Source organism: Bufo gargarizans, chromosome 2 (assembly GCF_014858855.1).
Source record: "Bufo gargarizans isolate SCDJY-AF-19 chromosome 2, ASM1485885v1, whole genome shotgun sequence".
Classification (NCBI taxonomy): Eukaryota; Metazoa; Chordata; class Amphibia; order Anura; family Bufonidae; genus Bufo; species Bufo gargarizans.
The window spans coordinates 246344059-246367310 of NC_058081.1; the positions used below are offsets into that span (position 1 = coordinate 246344059).

The 23252-nt window shown below is 41.9% G+C and overlaps 1 protein-coding gene across 4 annotated transcripts in view; it reads left to right on the forward strand.

Annotated features, from left to right (window-relative positions):
* The window catches only part of LOC122927880 (pendrin-like), a 117463-nt gene that overhangs the window by 85493 nt on the left and 8718 nt on the right, over positions 1-23252 (forward strand). For all 4 annotated transcript variants that reach the window (XM_044280191.1, XM_044280190.1, XM_044280189.1 and 1 more), the window contains exons 13-19: positions 650-756; positions 2561-2630; positions 6504-6596; positions 8028-8123; positions 8956-9192; positions 18613-18667; positions 22445-22587. In XM_044280191.1, the coding sequence (XP_044136126.1) occupies positions 650-756; positions 2561-2630; positions 6504-6596; positions 8028-8123; positions 8956-9192; positions 18613-18667; positions 22445-22587 (801 nt within the window). The remainder of the gene's footprint in view (positions 1-649; positions 757-2560; positions 2631-6503; positions 6597-8027; positions 8124-8955; positions 9193-18612; positions 18668-22444; positions 22588-23252) is intronic.

Consider the following 23252-nt stretch of genomic DNA (forward strand, 5'->3'; position numbering starts at 1 on the left):
ATAAAACATCTATGGGTGTTATAATGTATTTTGACCTGATAAAACTCAGAGTTTGTATGGATCTATGATATCGTAGTTGAACTCTTAGAGGGCCTTTCACCACTCCTGATGTACCCGTTTTATTAGCTTCATGCATTCCCCATGTAATTATTCTGGAGCATCTATTCTTATGGCTCTATGTTGTGCCATTCCTTTATTATTTTAACTAGAAGTTATGAATGAATTGCTAGCAGTCTGCAGTAAGAGTACAGAGGGGTGGTAACCAGTTGGGGTGTGTACCTGATTGGATAGAGTGAGTCTGTGCAGGTACACCCCCAACTGGTTACTACCCCTCTGTACCCTTACTGCAGACTGCTAGCAAGTCATTCATAACTTCTAGTAGAAATAATAAAGGAACGGCACAACATAGAGACATAAGAATAGATGTTCCAGAATTAGGGAATGCATGTAGCTATTAAAACAGGCATGTCAGGAGCAGTGAAAGGTCCACTTTAAGGTATTTTACTTAGCAGAAAATAGCAGGTAGAGATCTAGTTAGTAAAAGCCTTCTTTTCTGTATAAAAGTTTGTACTGTGAATGATTTATTACATGACCTGACTGGCACAGAGAACACTGCTTTTCTGAATATTATATGCACATTTCATTCCAGGCTATCTGGCTTTTCACATGTTTCACATCGCTGCTTTTGGATATTGATTTGGGATTATTGGCTGGGATAATATTTGGACTTTTTACTGTCCTTCTGCGCGTTCAGTAGTGAGTATCACAGTTTCTGCTGTAGACAAAATATGCTGTACCATAATTCACAGAGAAGAACTTTATATTGTATTGCAAATTAAATGGGGGAAATTTACCAAGACTGGCTTTTCATTCTACAGCCGTAGTCCAAAGTGCAGTGGAATAAGATGCAACACATTTATTAAGTGGTCCTTTAAAAAAACTGTCACATATTTTTCCTGTACATGCAGCAAAAAAATCTAATCTGAGGCAGCCATGATCTAGTGTAGATTTTTTGTCCTGTCAGGCCGTGAAAGCCATGATAAATTCCCCCGTTAAATAAAAAATCAAACTAAATATACAGTATATGGAGGAAATAATGTACAGAAAGTGAGCAGTGACCTTTTTGATTGCTTGCCCTCTTGACCTGTTACAGCTGATTGTAAATACTTCCAGCTTACATGCCATGTTCAGGTACTGCAGCCATTGTGCTCTCATATGAGAAGAAGACATCCTGCTGTCAGCGCTCCATTTTTACAGTTCCGCAGGGAGGAATATGTGTGGTTATGTACTTCATGTAGCAGTTATTAGTAATAACCATGCACACTAAAGAGATCATGATTGCCCCTATCTGAGGGTTGCATAAAGTGGTGCCTGAGGCCCTGATTAAAGCACTGGGTCACTTATGGTACTTGTATGGAACCATCGTTTTCTTAAAATCTCTTGTGAGAGCCTCCAGCCTGACCCGGACGAACACTGCAGTCTCGATATTCATGGTCCACCTTCTCGCAGGCGTTCTTGAATTCTTTCTATACTATATACGGGAACAAAGCTACTAGTCTGGGGTGGGGATAACTTGGAGGTCAAGTGTATTGGACTCCTGAGTGTGTACAGATTATTTGAGTGGGCCTTAGCTTTTGGATCACGCTGGAGATGCTCAGTAGTGATGATAAGAGAACACTGGGTCAAAACAAATAAGTGACCCAGTTTTTCAACCATGGTCTCCAACAGTTTATGCTGGTGGTAAATAATATGGAAAATTACCTTTTTTTTTGTTAGCATCCTGAAGAGTACTGAACATGATCAAGATTGCTGCTAAGGGGGCCCTTCACTTGAGGTGGTTCCTTATCTCTCCTAAGTATAATCAAAGATGGCAGCATGCTACTGGCAAACGGATGCATAGGGCTGTAATGTGTTTCTTCAGAAAAATATTAGTGTACAGACCTGACTCTGACATGACCATAGGTAGATGAACAGCAGCATTTTAAAGAACATTTATTGTCAGAAGATGATCGTTACTTGTAAGCTGCACTTATTTCTGTTAAACATTTTTTAATGTTAGTGATATTTTTTCTGTCACTATCTATATAAAAAAAAAAGTAGCCTGAAATCTTGCAGTTTTTACTCTGGCCACTGACCTTCATAATAGACTCCACTTCTGTACAGGTACATTTTTGGCATTCAACTCAGTATAATCACAGTCAGGATTACAATAAAGGATAACAGTTTTGTATAGAAAACACAGGATCAAAATTGACAATAGGTGATGGACACAGCTTACCTTCTACCCTTCCATGCACAAGTCACAGAGTATGCCCACAGCACTCTCTCATAGAGTCATCTCGAGACTACAAGTTCTTATAGTCCATGTGGCTGCTGTAAAGCATATCTCTAAATGCTGTTAACAGCAGCTCAGACAAGATGGCAGACCCCATAATCACGTACAGAAAATAAAAACAGATTAGAAAATATGTATAAGTATCTGGTTTTAATTAGCAAAATGCATTTTGGCTTTGAAATGGCTTTGGTTGTTAAAATATCCATTATGCTGTCTGTTTTTCAGTCCATCATACAGTTCTCTGGGAAATGTTCCCGGTACAGATATCTACAAAGATATGAAGAAATACAAAAATGTATGTATGAAATACTTTGTCTGATGCCACTGCTGTCTCTTGTAAGTTTCTGAATAATATAATACCAGAAAGGCTCGAGTTAGTGGGAAATTAAAGGGGTTGTGCCTCTAATATAAATATATTCTACCCAACAGATATCACTGTTATATATCTTTTCCCAAATACCATGTGGTAAGGTGAACAGTAAAATGTATGAGAAAAGTCCTGGAAGGGGTGTATATCTCATCCAGGTTCCTCAACTGGGTGAGATAAGTAAGATCCAGGATGGTGCTGGCTTCAGTGAACATAGTTGCTGAAGCTCATTATCTTTAGTAAATCAAGGGCTGGATTTTATTTGGATTGGGAAGGTAGGTTTGGTAGTGGGACCTTCCCATTCCACCCTATTCCAGGGCATGGTTTTCCTTAACCTGAGGATATCGTAGGTGAAGCCTGCTGTAATCAGTCTGGCATAAATCCACCCTTAGTGTGTCAGTCAAAAAGGGAGAGTGATCTGGAACAGAGACCTGCAAAGGCTCTGTGTGTGTGGTATCAGCTGGGCTAGGCTGAGGCGCCACAAGGCTGGGAGATAGCCTGGAGTTTGGGGGACATAGTGATGCCTGCGGCACAAGGGTCACAAGGTCAGAATCGGGAGGACTGCTGGAACACAATCCCCCAAAGGGACTCGTATTTGCTACAGCCTGGAGGCTGCTGGACTATTGGGCTGATAAAGCCGCACCCGAGACAGTGTGTGGACTGTGATGTATAGGTGAGTCAGAGACACGTCATATGTTTTAGTTAGAGCCTAGACGGGCAAGTGTTTATTATTTTGTGAGGATGTCACAGGTGATGAGTTGCAGCTGCAACTTCATTACCTGTTTTGCTGAAGTGTTCGGAATAAAGCACGAGTTTGGACATTCTACCCTTGTCTGGTGAAGTAATCTGTCATAGTAAACAATCCCTTACAACCACTATTTATCAAAACTGCCATATTCTAAAGTTATTAGCCTACCATTGCACCCTGCAGCAAATCTTTTTCGTTGTTCAGCTGCTGAAGATTACGTCTTGCATTGGAACTTTGTAATTTAGGACGTAGGAATTGTCATTGGTAAGAACAAGGGGCGTGGTTAGTGCCACATGATCTAATGATGACAGAACACAGCTGCCCTAAGGCATGATGGGACAAACCAGGAGGCAGGATTCAAGGAGCTAGAGGAATTGATGAATTGGTCCCTTTGCCTGTAGAGGCCTGCTGTGCACCAATACAGCAGGCTACGAGCATATATGGGGTGTTCGCAAAATGAGGAGAAAATGGGGAACATACATGGGGTGCATTTTCTCCTTTAACCCCTTGTGAAAGTGAAAAATTGGGGTCTGCTTGTAATTTTTCATTTTTACAAATGTGTGCTTTGAAATCCTCTCTGTAGTATTTCTGCCTTCTGTGAGACACCTGTTTGGTAAAAAGTACCCTTTCCACCACTTAAAATGTTCGTACGGGGTTGCTCTTTCCGAAATGGGGTCACTTCTTGGGGTTTTTCATTTCTGGGGACATCTAGAATTTTTTTTAATGCGACTTGCCAGCTAAAATCCATGTCTGCCAATTCAGGCCTGCAAAAAACATATTTTGCACTTTGCCTATAGAGGCCTGCTGTGTGCCAATACAGCAGGCTACGAGCACATATGGGGTGTTTTCAAAATGGGGAAAAAATGGGGAACATATACTGTGGTGCATTTTCCCTTTAACCGCTTGTGAAAGTAAAAAATTGGGGTCTGCTAGTAATTTTTCATTTTTACAAATGTGTGCTTTGAAATGCCTGTCTTAAGTAATTCTGCCTTCTGTGAGACACCTGTTTGGAAAAAGTACCCTTTTCCACCACTTAAAATGTTCGTACAGGGGTGCTGTTTGCGAAAAGGGGTCACTTCTTGGGGTTTTTCATTTCTGGGGACCTCAGAAAAAAAAGTTTCAATGCGACATGGCAGCTAAAATCCATGTCTGCCAATTCAGGCCTGCAGAAAACATATTTTGCCCTTTGCCCGTAGAGGCCTGCTGTGCACCAATACAGCAGGTTACGAGCACATATGGGGTGTTCGCAAAATGGGGAGAAAATGGGGAACATATACTGGGGTGCATTTTCTCCTTTAACCCCTTGTGAAAGTGAAACATTTCCTAATTCTGTGAAATATTTCCTAATTCGGCTCACAACAACCTTGAAATATTTCTTGAGGGGTGTAGTTTCTGGAATGGGGTCACTTTTTGGGGATTTCCACTCTAGGGGTACCTCAGGGTGTCTTTATATGTGACATGATTCCCAAAAGCCAATCCTGCAAATTCTGTCCTCCAAAAGCCCTATTGCGCTACTTCCCTTTTGGACCCTGCCATGCACCCATATATCATTTTATGAGCACATATTGCCCGTTGGCGTATTCGGGGGGAAATGGGGAACAAAATGTAGGGGTGCATTTTGTCCTGTTACCCCTTGTGAAAGTGAAAAATGTGGGTGTAAAGCTACTTTTTCTGGAACAAATTGTCATTTTTTATTTTCACAGCCAATCATTTCCTAATTCTGTGAAACGCCCGATGGGTTTAAGTGCTCACTACACACCTTGAAATATTCCTTGAGGGGTTTAGTTTCTAGAATGGGGTGACTTTTTGGGGTTTCCACTGTAGGGCCACCTCAGGGTGTCTTCACAGGCGACATGGCTCCCAATTACCATTCCAGCTAAATCCGCTCTCCAAAAGCCATATGATGCTCCTTCCACTCTGAAGCCTGCTGTGTGCCCATACATCAGTTTTTGAGCACAGATGGGGTGTTTCTGTAAACCCCAGATTCAGGGTAATAGATTTTGAGTTTTGTTTGGCTGTTAACCTTAATGTGTTGAAGAAAAAATAGATTAAAATTTTGAATCTGCAATTTTCCCATTCTCCTTTAATTCTCGTGGGGCACCTAAAGAGTTATCAAAGTTTGTAAAGTTTCTAAAATGGGGTGATTTATGGGTGGTTTCTAATATGTAAGCCCCAGAAAGTGACTTCATAACTGAACTGGTCCTGAAAAATTTTGATTTGCTTCTAAACTTCTAAGCCTTCTAGCATCCCAAAAAAATAAAATGTAATTTTCAAAATAATCCAAACATGAAGTAGACATATGAGGAATGTAAAATAATTACTATTTTTGGAGGTATTACTATCTATTATAAAAGTTGAGAAATAGAAATTAGCTAATTTTTCAGAATTTTGGGTAAATTTGTTTTTTTTTTATAAATAAAAATGAATTATTTTTTTTATACTCATTTTTACCACTGTCATGAAGTACGATATGTGACAAGAAAACAGAATGGCCTGTATAAGTAAAAGCGTTTTAAAGTTATTACCACATAAAGTGACACATGTCAGATTTTCAAAAAATGGCCTGGGCAGGAAGGTGAAAACAGGCCCGGGGTTGAAGCGGTTAAAGATTTTAAGAATTGCTTCTAAAATTCTAAGGGTTCTAACATCCAATAAAATAAAATAATATTTACCAAATGATGCAAACATAAAGTAGACATATTGGAAATGTAAAGTAATAACTATTTTATGATATATTTTATACATAAAAGTAAAATATATTTACTCAAATTTACCAATGTCATGAAGTAAAATGTGTCATGAGAAAACAATCTCAGAATGGCTTGGATAAGAAAAAGCGTTCCAGTTTATTAGCACATAAGTTGACACATGTCAGTTGTGTCTGTTGCAAACACTGCAAATTGCACTGCTGTGTGGGCACCTGTCATTGGAGCACATAACAAAAAGGCCACAGTATGTGGACCAGTCATAGATCCTGTCCATTGGTTGTTAGATTCCACAATAAATGAAAGATCTAATGTGTTAATACTAATGTTTTTTTGTTTTTTTCAAAGGTTGATGAACCAGAAGGAATTAAAATAATCAGATTTTCCAGTGCTATATTCTATGGAAATGTTGACAGCCTGAAAGATGGAATTAAATCAATTGTGAGTATAATTATAGCAAAGACCCAAACTTATTAATAATGGAGTAGTTTGCACCAATGAAATTGGAGAGAATTGTGCCTTATTTATGTATTACTAGGGGCACAGCTCTTATAAATCTGGTGCATTTGGAATTGTCTGTGTAGATAATAGATATTGTTCACACCTGCTATGAGCAGCATCAATTTTGTTATGTTAAACATATTTTAAAGAGTATTTGTTGATTTTTTTTTAATTTTTTTTTCATGTCACTTTATATTTTAAAAAATACTGCAGCTTTCACACTGATAACTAAGCCCAATAATAGTTGCCACTGCTTGGTCTGTACAAATCACTATACTGCACATATTATCATCACAGGCAGGATTAGAATGACAGATGTCACCTTTGTAAAGATATCACAGGGTTTATCACAGGACCCACCATTCTCAACAAGTGATATCACAGCTTATCTACTCCTTCCTGACCTTTGCCGAGGTTACACAGCATGCCTAGAAAACTTTTGACAACAACTCAAGCAAGACGACTGCCCCCAAAATCATGTTCAGGAAACTGAATTTTATAAAATGTACAATCAGAAAATAAAAACAGATTAAGAAAAAAAAGCATATGTTTCATTGTTAGAGATGAGCAAAGTTTTGGAAAATCCGATTCTGCTGCTTCGTCAAATTTTACAAAGAAATTTGCTTCATTGCGAATTACTTCGCCACATTTTTGGGTAAGTAATGGGTGCAATGACAGGGAGCAGCGATAGCGCAGCTTCCCATCATTGTACCCCTTAGATGCTGTGTTCATACATGATCGCATCTGAGAGTAATAATAAAGTTTAAAATTAACTGAAAAAAATAAAATCATACTTACCACCTCCATTTGCTCACAATGGACTGGCCGCCGCCATCTTGCTTCAAGATCTTGCGCAAAATCTCACGCGGCCCAAGATGACATTGTCAAGCCGGCCGGCGTAGTAACGTCATACGTCACAACTCACGGGATTTCGGACAAGATCTTCAATCAAGATGCTGGCGGCCGACCTGTCGCGAGCAAATGGAGGAGGTTACTATGAGTTGTTGTTTTTTTTCACTATTTCAGGTTAAATCGATTCACTACCATGAAGCACGAGGAAATTTGGCTAAGCGGCGAATCGAATTAATCCTGAAATTCGGATCGAATTCCACTTTGTTGTATTCGATTTGCTCATCTCTAGCCACTATCTGGTTTTAACTAACAGAAACGAGTCTAAAAGTATATTTACAGCCTGACCACGCTCACTTTTCTTGCATGTTCTGTTTTGTTAAATGAGGAAAAAGACACAAATTTGAGGCAATCTCATATGCAACTGCATCTAAACTATATAATACATTTTAACAAATTATTATTTTTTTGCTAATACAGTATTAAATAAAACAGCTAAAGATAATGTTAATAATTCCATAGGTTGGATTTGATGCTGTTAGAGTTTTTAACAAAAGAGCAAAGGCACAACGAAAGATGCACAAACTTCTTAAGAAAAAGCAGTTAACATCAAGTCAGGTAATGTATGTCCTTGTGACAAGCAGTTTGCTTATACATTAAAGGCTATGTACACCTTTGGAGTCCGTTTTTTTTAATGATTGCATTTAACTTATTTTTGGCTAAAAATCATATTTTCAATTGGCCTTTATTAAAAATATTGAGCTGTTTAGTCACAAAGGGTTGACTGTTTTTCTAATTGTGTGATTGGTACTTTCACTTTGTACCTTCATCTAATAACCCTTATCTGTAAACTACTAAGAAGTCAAACACTGTTTTAAGCCACATTCTTATCAGTAATATAAAAACTGAGCTATAATGAGTGTTTATAATGTCAGAGCAGAGATAAGGAGTCCATCTGCTCCTCAGATGACGGAAATGACAAAAAATCAGCTAGTAGAGCATCTCAGGTCTGTACAGAAAAAGGATTCCATTTTGTTAATAAAGACCAATTGAAAAAATGAATTTTAGGTCAAAATAAGTATAATGCAATAATAAAAAAAAGTGCCCCCAAAGGTGTGCATGGCCTTTAAATCAATATATATTTTCAGCCAGTAAGGGTACAGCTATACATCGTGTAAAAGTGGATATGGAAAATCTGCAACATTTTAGCACACACTGCATACAAATTTTGCAGAGGAAATTGACCTACAGTCATTTTATGCTACAGATTTCCATGGTGGATTTCACCATTTACAATGCATAGGAAGAAATCTGATGCAAAATCTGTGACCCCCCAAAAAAATCCACCCTTTATGGCTGTACTCTTAAACTAAGGAAGCCTCTGACATACTGTATACTCAGGCACTGAGACTTTCTAAGACTTAATAGAGATACGTATACATTGTTTTAGAATGGGATTAAAGGAAACCCTGTTACTGATGAAGATTCAGAATCGGACGATGACGTGGATAATTATGATGGAACTGAAAAGAAAGAGGGCAATGCAAATTACTTAAATAGCCAAGTAGACTGGAATACCGAGTTCCCTGACTGTGTGTCTATTCCAGTAGTTACAATACACAGTATCATTTTTGATTTTGGACAAGTAAGCTTCCTTGATGTGGTAGCCGTGGAGTGTCTAAAGGGGGTAAGTAAAAGTTAATGTTACCATCCACAAATATTATGTGTATATAAGTTCTGCTGTATGTGCCTGGTTATAGAAAATTATGATTTCTCTTGCAAATAAATGTTTATGGAGTCTCTGGAATTAATTTAAAATTACTTTAAATAGAATGACAATGCAAGACAGTGAATGGTCCTGAAGTGACCTTAAAGGTATTGCACCATTATAAGAACTTATCTCGTATCCACAGCAGTTGCTGAGACCACCACTGATCAGTAGAACAGGGTCCCTGAATGCAGTGATGGTCAGGTACGAGTGCTGCCACTCCATTCAACCCTTTTCATGCCCCCTTGTTGAGTGCAGCAAAAAAAAAAAAAAAGTCTAAAACACTAGATGTGACTTCTTGCACCAAATTGTGCAGCATTATACGCCAAAGTCAAGGCATGACCACAATATAAATCTAGACCGTTATTACGTGGCTGTCCTTCAAATGTAATGTACATAGACATTTCTGTCAGAACTAATGTTTGCAGGAGCTATCTGATTTGCCTAATAAGCATGCTAATAGGTTGTATGAATAGATGTTATTCCAATGAGCCCACGGAAATTGAAAGTAATGCTACTATCTGTGGGGGAGGAGTAGAAAGGAGAACAAAACTGCTGCCAGTGCTGCACTGTGGTATCGGGGAGGTATTTTGTGCTGCACTGTGGTATTAGGGAGGTATTTTGTGCTGCACTGTGGTATCGGAGAGGTATGATGTGCTGCATTGTGCTATTGGGGAGATATTTTTACTGCACTGTGGTATCGGGGAGGTATTTTGTGCTGCCCTGTGGTATCAGGGAGGTATTTTGTGCTGCACTGTGGTATCCAGTGCTGCTAGAGATGTATTTTGTGTTTCACCAGTATCGGACTGGGGTGCCTAGGCCCCACTGTATGGATATATTCAAATCTTACCTGCTCACAAAGCAGAAGCAGAAAGCACAATAACACTCAGTGGTGTATCTTGGTTTTGTGCTGCCCTAGGCGAGACTAAACTCGGGCACCCCCCTAATATAAATTTGACCCACCCCTTCCTGTCAAGGCCAAACCCCTTACCTCTCTAAACCCCACCCCTTCCTATGTGCCATCCACAGATCCCCCCTAAACAGTGCCATCCACAGATCTTCTCCCCTAGACAGTGCCATCCACAGATCCCCCCCTAAACAGTGCCATCCACAGATCCCCCTCCCCTAAATAGTGCCATCCACAGATCCCCCTCCCCTAAACAGTGCCATCCACAGATCCCCCTCCCCTAAACAGTCCCATCCACAGATCCCCTCCCCTAAACAGTGCCATCTACAGATCCCCCCTAAACAGTTACATCCACAGATCCCCCTCCCCTAAACAGTGACATCCACAGATTCCCCTCCCCTAAACAGTGACATCCACAGATCCCCCTCCCCTAAACAGTGACATCCACAGATCCCCCTCCCCTAAACAGTGACATCCACAGATCCCCCTCCCCTAAACAGTGACATCCACAGATCCCCCTCCCCGACGCTCACAGGAGTACATTTATAAACTGTAATCAGTAACTTTAACTTTAATCATTGCTGATCTCTTTACTTGGATACCTTACTCTTAGCTCTGGTAACAGCAGGCAGTGCGGGCGGTGCTCACTCACTGACGTCACGCGCCTGCCCGCCTAGTGGGAGGAGCAGGCGCGTGACGTCAGTGAGTGAGTGCCGCTCGCACTGCCTGCTGTTACCGGAGCTAAGAGTAAGGTATCCAAGTAAAGAGATCAGCGATAATTAAAGTTAAAGGGCTTCTGTCACCCCCCCAAAACTCATATTTCATTTTTGGGCATATTAAAATCCCTATTGTACGACTATTTAATATATAGGGCTCTTACCTTGTTCTGTGGCTTTGTTTCATTAAAAATCGACCTTTTAAAATATGCAAATTACTTCACTACCAGCAAGTAGGGCGTCTACTTGCTGGTAGCCGCCGCATCCTTCTTTTAAAAAAAACACCCTCTCCTCCAGTTGATTGACAGGGGCAGCGAGCGTTCTCCTCCTCCGGCTGTCCCTGTCTGCAATTCAAATACCGCGCCTGCGCCTTATGTGTCTTAATTCGGCGCAGGCGCTCTGAGAGAAGGACGCTCTCTTCCTTAGCGCTCCCTCAGTGCGCCTGCGCCAATGACGTCTTCTCTTTCGGGTTTAGAGGTGACGTCATCGGCGCAGGCGCACTGAGGGAGTGCTGAGGAAGCGAGCGTCCGTCTCTCAGAGCGCCTGCGCCGAATGAAGACACATAAGTCGCAGGCGCGGGATTTGAATTGCAGATAGGGCCAGCCGGAGGAGGAGAGCGCTCGCTGGCCCTCTCAATCAACTGGAGGAGGGGGAGCTTTTTTAAAAGGAGAATGTGGCAGGTACCAGCAAGTAGACGCCCTACTTGCTGGTAGTGAAGTAATTTGCATATTTTAAAAGCTCGATTTTTTTTATGAAACAAAGCCACAGAACAAGGTAAAAACCCTATATATTGAATAGTCGTACAATAAGGATTTTAATATGCCCAAAAATGAAAAATGAGTTTTGGGGGGGTGACAGAAGCCCTTTAACCACTTCAACCCCGCTAGCTAAAACCCCCTTAATGACCAGGCCACTTTTTACACTTCTGCACTACACTACTTTCACCGTTTATCGCTCGGTCATAAAACTTACCACCCAAATGAATTTTACCTCCTTTTCTTCTCACTAATAGAGTTTTCATTTGGTGGTATTTCATTGCTGCTGACATTTTTACTTTTTTTGTTATTAATCAAAATGTAACGATTTTTTTGCAAAAAAATGACATTTTTCCCTTTCAGCTGTAAAATTTAGCAAAAAAACCGACATCCATATATAAATTTTTCGCTAAATGTATTGTTCTACATGTCTTTGATAAAAAAAAAATGTTTGGGAAAAAAAAAATGGTTTGGGTAAAAGTTATAGCGTTTACAAACTATGGTACAAAAATGTGAATTTCCGCTTTTTGAAGCAGCTCTGACTTTCTGAGCACCTGTCATGTTTCCTGAGGTTCTACAATGCCTAAACAATAGAAAAACCCCACAAATGACCCCATTTCGGAAAGTAGACACCCTAAGGTATTCGCTGATGGGCATAGTGAGTTCATAGAGCTTTTTATTTTTTGTCACAAGTTAGCGGAAAATTATGATTTTTTTATTTATTTTTTTGTTACAAAGTCTCATATTCCACTAACTTGCGACAAAAAATAAAAAATTCTAGGAACTCGCCATGCCTCTCACGGAATACCTTGGGGTGTCTTCTTTCCAAAATGGGGTCACTTGTGGCGTAGTTATACTGCCCTGGCAATTTAGGGGCCCAAATGTGTGAGAAGTACTTTGCAATCAAAATGTGTAAAAAATGGCCTGCAAAATCCGAAAGGTGCACTTTGGAATATGCGCCCCTTTGCCCACCTTGGCTGCAAAAAAGTGTCACACATCTGGTATCGCCGTACTCAGGAGAAGTTGGGGAATGTGTTTTGGGGTGTCATTTTACATATAACCATGCTGGGTGAGAGAAATATCTTGGCAAAAGACAACTTTTCCAATTTTTTTATACAAAGTTGGCATTTGACCAAGATATTTATCTCACCCAGCATGGGTATATGTAAAATGACACCCCAAAACACATTCCCCAGCTTCTCCTGAGTACGGCGATACCACATGCGTGACACTTTTTTGCAGCCTAGATGCGCAAAGGTGCCCAAATTCCTTTTAGGAGGGCATTTTTAGACATTTGGATCCCATACTTCTAATCACGCTTTAGGGCCCCTAAAAAGCCAGGGCAGTATAAATACCCCAAATGTGACCCCACTTTGGAAAGAAGACACCCCAAGGTATTAAATGAGGGGCCTGGCGAGTTCATAGAATTTTTTTTTTTGGCATAAGTTAGCGGAAATTGATTTTTTTTTTTTTTAACAAAGTCTCACTTTCCGCTAACTTGGGACAAAAATGTAAATCTTTCATGGACTCAATATGCCCCTCAGCGAATACCTTGGGGTGTCTTCTTTCCAAAATGGGGTCAGTTGTGGGGTGTTTGTACTGCCCTGGCATTTGAGGGTCTCCGCAATCATTACATGTATGGCCAGCATTAGGAGTTTCTGCTATTCTCCTTATATTGAGCATACAGGTAATGAGATTTTTTTTTCCGTTCAGCCTCTGGGCTGAAAGAAAAAAATGAACGGCACAGATTTCTTCATTCGCATCGATCAATGTGGATGAAAAAATCTCTGCCAAAAAAAAAAAAGGAGGGGAAAGGCGTCTGCCAGGACATAGGAGCTCCGCCCAACATCCATACCCACTTAGCTCGTATGCCCTGGCAAACCAGATTTCTCCATTCACATCAATCGATGTGGATGAATAAATCATTGCCGGGAATTTTTTTATTTTTTTTTTATATACAAAGTGTTTGCCAAAGCATAGGAACGCCGCCTCCTCCTCAGCTCGTATGCCTTGGCAAACGTATCTGTTACTGCAGAGTAGAAATCTCGTCTTGCAGCGCCGCATACACCGACTTGCGTGTAATCTGACAGCAGCGCAATGCTTCTGTCAGAATGCACATCAGTGCTGCAGCTAGTCGATCGGTTGGTCCACCTGGAAGGTAAAAAAAAAACAGGCCGCAACGCAATAATTTTTATTAACTTTGGAACAGAACATATAAACTTTAACTTTTTGAACTAAACATTAACCTTTTTGCTTACTGGTGTTTTTTTTTTTTTTTTTTTTACCTTTATAGAACAAACCTCTCCTTCCCCATGGGTCAATGTGCAAAGCGCAAATCGCCCAAAGATGTGGCGAAGTGCGTTATGCACTTTGTCCCAGGTGAAAGGAGACGTTTGCAGCAGCTGTGAGTGAATGGGCCCTAATAGCCCTGTGTGCCTGTCCTGGTGAGATGATCCCTATGCTAGGTGTACCTGTGTGTGGTACTTCCGGAAACACTCCCCTAAGCATAGGGCAGGGTGGTCAGGACAGTCAGGACAGAAATAGCGGGTGTCACGCCTTATTCCACTCCTGCTACAGAGACGACATCTTTTTCGGGGTGACGGTTGGGTTGAGGTACCAGCAACGACATTGGGGAAATGTCGCTCGTGTAGACGGCTAACTACACTGGTGGATGGGGCCACGGAACCTCCTGGGTACAGGAGGCTCTCGATGATCTCTTCCTGAAATTTGAGGAAGGATCGTGTTCTCCCAGCCTTACTGTAGAGAACAAAACTATTATACAGAGCCAATTGAATCAAATATACAGACACCTTCTTATACCAGCGTCTGGTTCTGCGGGAAACTAAATACGGAGACAACATCTGGTCATTGAAGTCCACCCCTCCCATGTGAAGGTTATAGTCGTGGACTGAGAGGGGCTTTTCAATGACACGGGTTGCTCGCTCAATTCGTATTGTCGTGTCTGCGTGAATGGAGGAGAGCATGTAAACGTCACGCTTGTCTCTCCATTTCACCGCGAGCAGTTCTTCGTTACACAGTGCGGCCCTCTGCCCCCTTGCAAGACGGGTGCTAACGAGCCGTTGGGGGAAGCCCGCGCGACTAGTTCGCGTGGTGCCACAGGCGCCAATCCGTTCTAGAAACAAATGCCTAAAGAGGGCCACACTTGTGTAGAAATTGTCCACATAAAGATGGTACCCCTTGCCGAATAAGGGTGACACCAAGTCCCAGACTATCTTCCCACTGCTCCCCAGGTAGTCAGGGCAACCGACCGGCTCCAGGGTCTGATCTTTTCCCTCATAGACACGAAATTTGTGGGTATAGCCTGTGGCCCTTTCACAGAGCTTATACAATTTGACCCCATACCGGGCACGCTTGCTTGGGATGTATTGTTTGAAGCCAAGGCGCCCGGTAAAATGTATCAGGGACTCGTCTACGCAGATGTTTTGCTCTGGGGTATACAAATCTGCAAATTTCTGGTTGAAATGGTCTATGAGGGGCCGAATTTTGTGGAGCCGGTCAAAAGCTGGGTGGCCTCTGGGACGGGAGGCGGTGTTGTCGCTAAAGTGCAGGAAACGCAGGATGGTCTCAAATCGTGTCCTGGACATAGCAGCAGAGAACATGGGCATGTGATGAATTGGGTTCGTGGACCAATATGACCGCAATTCATGCTTTTTAGTTAGACCCATGTTGAGGAGAAGGCCGCAAAAAAATTTAATTTCGGAAACTTGGACTGGTTTCCACCGGAAATGCTGGGCATAAAAGCTTCCCGGGTTAGCGGTTATAAATTGTGTGGCATACCGATTTGTTTCTGCCACAACTAAGTCTAAGAGCTCCGCAGTCAAGAACAGCTCAAAAAATCCCAGGGCCGAACCGATCTGAGCTGTCTCAACCCGAACTCCAGACTGGGCGGTGAAAGGGGGAACTACAGGTGCGGCTGAAGTTGGGGACTGCCAATCAGGGTTTGCCAGCACCTCAGGGATTCTAGGGGCTCTACGGGCACGTCTTTGCGGTGGCTGCGACGGGGTCACTACTGCACGTGCCACCGTACCAGCTTTAACTGCCCTTCTGGTGCTTGCTACTTCACCATGTTCTACGGCAGTGCTGGTACTAGGTCCAGGAAGGGCTGCACTGCTGGTGTATGCCTCACCACGTAATCCGACAGCACCAGCCCCACTCTGCTGCTCTTGAAGCGGATCCTGCGCAACCTGCGGTCTAGCGACACGGGGCCAGGTACGCCTGGTGCTATCAGGGACCTCAGCCTCCTCGTCCGAACTTTGGGTCAGAGAGCCACTGCTTTCTACAGGTTCATATTCTGACCCGCTAGATTCATCAGATGAGGGTTCCCATTCCTCATCCGACTGGGTCAGAAGCCTGTAGGCCTCTTCAGAAGAATACCCCCTGTTTGACATTTGGGCAACTAAATTTAGGGGTATTCCCTGAGACTACCCAAGAAAAAAAGCAAGCCTGTCTTACAAATGGGAGGCTAGCGAAGTACCGGAGGCCGCTGCGGTTGATAAAAAATATCAAAACAGATTTTTTTATCGCCGCAGTGCGTGTAAAGTGAATGTGCAGTGATCAAAAAAAAATATTTTTTGTCACTGCGGTGGGGCGGGCGTGGGTGAACGCACGTGTGGGCGACCGATCAGGCCTGATCGGGCAAACACTGCGTTTTGGGTGGAGGGCGAACTAAAGTGACACTAATACAATTATAGATCTGACCGTGATAAGTTTTGATCACTTCCAGATACTATAAAAGTACAAATGCTGATTAGCGATACGCTAATCAGCGAATAACGGACTGCGGTGCGGTGGGCTGGGCGCTAACTGATCCCTAAACTACCTAACCAAGGGGCCTAAACTATACCTAAAACCTAACGGTCAATACCAGTGAAAAAAAAAGTGACAGTTTGGACTGATCACTTTTTTCCTTTCACTAGTGATTGACAGGGGCGATCAAAGGGGTGATCAAAGGGTTAATTGGGGTTCTGGGGGGTGATCTGGGGCTAGTGTGTGGTGTTTGGTGTACTCACTGTGTAGCCTGCTCCTCTGCTGGATCCAACCGACGAAAAGGACCAGCAGAGGAGCAGGGCAGCCATATAACAGATCATATTTACAAATATGATCTGCTATCTGGCTTGTCATTGGTTTTTTTAAAAATCAGCAACCTGCCAGCCGCGATCATTGGCTGGCAGGTTGCTGACGAAATGCTCCTTGAACTTTTGCCGGCCCGCGATGCGCATGCGCGGGCCGGCTGTGACCGAAATCTCGCGTCTCGCGAGATGACAAACGGATGCGTCCAGGAGGAGTAAATCAACCACCCCCCGGACGCATCCGTGCATTATGCGGTCGGGAGGTGGTTAAAGTTACTGATTACAGTTTATAAATGTACTCCTGTGAGCGGCATGGCCCTGTATATTCTAACCCCCAGGCAAGCGTCCCCGTCACCATGGGAACGCCTGGGGGTTAGAATATACCATCGGATCTGAGTATACCTGCATATAAGACAGATGGGACAAGGGACAAACAAGGCATTTTGCTGCCCCATTGGCAAGTGCCGCCCTAGGCAAATGCCTTGTTTGCCTCGTGATAGATACGCCACTGACAACACTATAAGATTATTGATTATGGGTGTCCCTGCGTCAACTTTGAGAAGGCAGGTCCCTGGGAACAGAGGATACTAGCTAGACTGCCTCTGTGCCTAGAGGTCTCAGCGACCTGATTCTGTCTATAATAATAAACTAGGAGGTTTCTTATATGAACATAGACTGGTTGAGATGTTGTAGCTGCCTATCTGTATATAGTGCAGTGAGTCTACTGTTCCATGTGCCACTTGTGCAGGGGGTGGGAGACTAATGGCCCATCTGGGGAGTCACCTTGTACGCCTGTAGGCCAGTCTAAGCCTGTGTTGCACTGAGATATCTGGCGCTTCTAGGGAGGTATGTTGTACTGCACAGTGGTATGTGTTAGGTGTATTATTGTCTATGGTGTGTGGGGATTCTCTCTGGTAGTTAGGACTAGCGGATGCAGTATAGAGGAAAGTACACAGTTCCTAAATCAAACAGCGGTGTTTATTCACACTGACGTATAACAAAATGCAGATAAGGTGTATCACAAAACGCAGGTGGCTTGGTGTTTGTTCACACACAAGGAAAGTCAGCTTGTAACATGACCAAATTCCGCATTGGTCACTCCTTGATAAAGAATATGGTATCATAAATTTCCACAATTATAATCCAAATAGATACCTTTTAAAACATAACTTTTAATAGTGTGCAATTAAATCCCTAAATATATGTGATATACACCATTCGCTGCGCCATTTGTAACCAGGAGCTAGGGATAGAGGAGACTAGTACTGGGTCTCTGACAACTAGTCTCTCCCTACAATGGATATAAGGTGTCAGTTCCCACAGTTGTCCGTGGAGACCTATTAGGCCCTCCCTGTCGCTGCGCAGCAATGGAGACTGCCCAAACGTGTTACTAAAGATCTTTGTAGACTCTTTACTTTAAACTAGAAAGAGCTCATTTACTAAGACTGGCCTTTTTCATACCACTCTTAAGTCTGTGCTGCTGAAGGAAGCGCCAAAGTTATGTGGAGGCACAGGCCTCTACACAACTTAGGCGCTCACACCAGCAGACCATGCGACAGACTTTTAAATCTACACCAGCTCCCTTGCTGGCGTAGATTTAAGCCATTTTCTACCCCAAAAACTGGCGTAGAATGAGACAGGCGTGCCAGCCTGCCCTCTTTCCTGCCCATGCCACATGCCCTTTTCTCAATCTGTCGGCAAAGGCTGTGGCGTGAGCGGGGAGAAGTCGCAGATTTTGCCGGAAAATGGTGTGTGACAAAATCTGTGACTGATATATGCCACAAAACTGGTGTATATCTGTTCATAAATGAGCCCTAAAGGGAACTTGGTTTTACAGTACTTTTCTAAGGGATATTTATATTTTTTTGCAGATATTTAAAGAATTTCAGAGGATTGATGTAGATGTATACATAGCAGAGTATGATGGTAAGTAAACTGCTGGTACAATTCAGGTCACTGTGTGTCCACGTCAGAATGAATTACAGTGATCCCTAAAGATACAATGACCTCAGGATACAATGCTTTCTACAATGGTCTTTTCTGGGTCATCACAAGTTGAAACTGGGCTCAACATACAATGTGTCAGATGCAACCAAACAACATGGGCATTACCCTGGTAAATCATCTGTATCAGTTGTTTATTAGCCCCTCTTTACAGTACAGGGCAGTACTACAAGCCCCATACTGCCCTTTGTCTGTACCAGCTCCTTTAAAATTGAGGGAGGACAGCTCCATTTTATTTTTTTTGTACACTGTGTGCTATACAGGACCCTGAAGGAGCTCTTGTCCTCATCATAGAAAGTCATTTACAGCTTCCAGAATCTTGCTTTATCTGTCTTAGTGACCTGCTTATTTTTCCTAAATCTTCATTTTCTCTTATCGTGGGATGACATTTTGGGGCTTTGGAACCAATTACTAGTATTCCATACAGTTACGGACTCAAGACAACAGACGTCCTGGAACCAATTAATACTGTAACTTGAGTGTCCACTGTATATTGCATATATCGGGACAGATTTTTCATAATAAGGGCTCATTCAGATGGACATATGCTGTTCGCAAAACGGCGGATCTGTTTTTCTGCGGACAGTTCAGCATGTCCACAAAAGAAAAAATTGTATTCCGTTTTTTTGCTGACCCACAGACTTCAATGGGGCCATGTACTGATTTTCACTGACAAGTATAGGACATGTTTCATTTATTTTGCTGAGCTGTTCAATGGAAGAAAAGGCCCCATAGAAGTGAATTGGACAGGATCTAATCCGCAAAAAAACTGATCCGCATTTTTGTGGACAGCTGTCAGAATGAGCCCTAAATGTGAGTAGATTGGATCAGAACATAGACTTAGCTTGTGGTAGTATATGATTGGCTGTGTACACTCAATAGAGAATGAGAGGACCTATAAAAGGCCATATTAAATGGGTCCTCCATGCCATTACCCTCTTACCCCTGAAGATGCAGGGTTATGGTAAAACATGTAGGAGAGGCACCAGTTCAGAGATTATTTAATGCTGATTGAATACTGCAGCTCATTCAGGGACAGTACGCGGTATTAGGAAGTATCTATGCATTGATGGAATAAATAATTAGAATATGGCTGACCACTACATGTCAGTACAATTTCAATCACCCATTGCTGTTATCTGTGTTGAGTGACTGGATCCAGATGGTATACCCAAATCATCAGATACATTTACATAGTAGCCATTATTGTGCTTATATAATACTGAGGAGATTAAAGATATTTCCCAGGGCTAATATATTGATAACCTGTTACCGCAGCTAGAGTTCCAGAAAGTGAATGAGAGCTAAGTTGCAGTATGCCAGCAAGGCCACACCTGTACACAGTGGACAGATCTTTCTGGTTCTGGCTCTGGCTCCATCCATTGTTTGTTTCTGGTATGGTGGCTGCCAAAGACAACTAATTGGTGGGGTGCCAGATCTTGAACTCTCACCAATCTAATACTGATGACCTATCTGGAGGATAGGTCATCAATATGTAAAGAGTGTAAACCTTTTTAGTTTAGTGCTTCGTTCTACCATACAGCAATTTATTAAATAGAATTTAACCTTAGTTATTTACATCATAGGAGAAAAAGTGGTGTCCGCTCGTTTAAAAGGGAACCTGTCATCAACGTTATGCTGACCGCACTGAGGGCAGTATAAAGTAGTGACAGAAATGCTGATTTCAGCGGTGTGTCACTCATGAGCTAAAAGTAAGATACAGAGCTCCAAATCCAAGGCATAGACATATATTTAAATAAAAAATAAATTGCTGGCTACCTGCAAATACCACAAGGGAGTTTAGGATATTACTGCATACACAGTGTGCAAGAAGCTCACATGCTCCCTCTAGTGGTAACTGCAAACAGAATTTATTATTTAATACTAATATATTTGAAGCTTTACATCAGAAAGATCCTTATAGAGATATATTGAGTCAGGCACAATTTTGAAATCTAAAAACAACATGATGATACACGTTTACTTTAAGGCGAGAATTCTGCGTGGGTGCAATGCGTGAGGAGAACGCATTGCACCCGCACTGAATCCGGACCCATTCATTTCTATGGGGCTGTGCACATGAGCAGTGATTTTCACGCTGCCCTGTTTTACAATTTTTATATATATATATATATATATATATATATATATATGATAAGGAAAAGTGTGGCAGCACCAATTCACAGAAAGGCGTAGCGGGTGCTATGTCCAGGGTTGTCACTGCTTACCCATGAAAATGTAGATGAAAACGGACAGCACATCCAGTAGAAAAAGGGAGAAATTTATTCAGCCACGATGGCACAGTGAGGCTCTGTGTTTTGAGCCAAAACGTTGCCTCACTGTGCCATTGTGGCTGAATACATTTCTATCTTTTTTCTACTGGATGTGCTGTCCGTTTTCATATATATATACATATATATATATATATATATATATATAATGGGAAAAAAACACAGACAGCACCGACAGAAATGAAAGAGGAAAAAGGCGGGTGCAATGTCCAAGTATGGCAATAGGTGCTTAACCACTTGTATAAGATAAAAATCGGACTGCACTCCAAAAGGATCTTCAATGAAACAGTGTGTCTTTATTCACCCATAAAGTGGCAAAGAGCGACGTATGAGCCGAAACGTCGCTCTTTGCCACTTTATGGGCGAATAAAGACACACTGTTTCATTGAAGATCCTTTTGGAGTGCAGTCCGATTTTTATCTTATATATTCGCAACGTGGTCAGAAACGGGTTAAGACACTTTTCATAAATCTGCCACAATATCTGTTCTCAGTATGATCACTTAGCCAACAGTTTTGAGCCCTGATTCTTCATAAACATGGCAAATCTATCTGTTAATAACCATTTCATTTATTTTGACTGAAATCTAGTTCATGGTAACCTAAATACCTTATAAGGAGAAATTTCATGTAGGGTTGTTGCAGATGTGTGAATGTTTTTATATCACTTTTGTATGGAAAATTTGTTCTGTATGTGGGTGATAATATGGGGGAGCTCTAGATACTGTCCCTTTCTTATAAAATAAAAGGATAAAAAAATACATGCACATAGTTCCATGTGGGATTGATATGTCTTGTTTAAAGACATTGTCCACCACTTGGGACCTTTTCTACATAACCCTCAGCATGGCTGGACCTGCGTTGATAATCTTACTTATTTGATTTGATCCCCGTTGTTCAGTTCCGACTCCATCCCTGCCCTGCTGGCTCTGCAGGTCCCAGGTCTCTCTCTTTGCAAACATTCAGTGTTTGACACTGATGACATAACTGCTGCAGCCAATGACTGTCCACAGGGGTGACAAGTCACCAGTACATCACGTGATCCAGTGGCAAAACACATGGGTGACACGTCATTGCTGCTGTTAGGCATTGGCTGCAGCAGTTACATGACCTGCGTCAACAGGATGTAAACACTGAGAGACCCGGGACCTGCAGAGCCGACTGGGCAGCGATGGAGCCGGAACCCAGCACGGGGATCAGATAAGTATAATTGCCACCACAGGTAAGTCTTTGCTGGGGGTATGTAGAAAAGGTCCCAGCGGTGAATAACCCCTATAAAGCTTAGCGATCGGGTACTAGAATAAGCTGGTAATGGACTTCCTTATACATACGTGGCTATAGAAATAGTTCTATAGCTATAGTATAGTTACAAACAAATCATCTATAATATGTTTTATTTTATTTAATAGATAATATATTTGGACATTTGGAAAGTTGTGGTTTCTTCAATGACGCAATCAAGACAGACCTTTGTTTCCTAACTATCCATGATGCTGTTTTGCATATACAGAAGCAGAAGAAGGGTGGCAGTAACCATAATGTACTAGACATGGTAAGTGAATGGAAGATTAGGGTTTAGAACCGCATATTTGCTAAATACTGTCAAACATAATGGCTCTTTGTATGTATAAAGACTATAAGAATAAATGTACATACATAACTAAGCCAGTTCCCTTCTCCATCATGGCCGATACATACAGGCTGGCTTAGCTACTGAAATTAGACAGTTGCCCAGTCTCTACACCAGGCATGTCCAAACTGCTGCCCTCCAGCTGTTGCAAAACTACAACTCCCAGCATGCCTGGATAGCTTACAGCTATTAGGGCATGCTGGGAGTTGTAGTTTTGCAACAGCTGGAGGGCCGCAGTTTGGACATGCCTGCCCTACACACACGGCACTAATGACATGCCAATAAAGGAAATCATATCCTATGTCCAGCGCAAACCAGAAATGCTGGAACTCAGAACTAGAGTAGATCTCTTCAGATGGAGGCACCTTAGATAAATGAAGCATATTAGTATGGTTTTCTTGCTATTTTAACACTTTTTTCTTTTACAGTACAACACCTTAAAGGCTATGTACACCTTTGGGGACAATTTTTATTTATTTATTGCATTATACTCAATTTAAACAAAACATAATTTTGCTTTTATTAAAAATGTTGAGCCCTTTTCTTTGTATAGCCTTGATATTCTCTGGTAGCAGGCTCTGTATTTT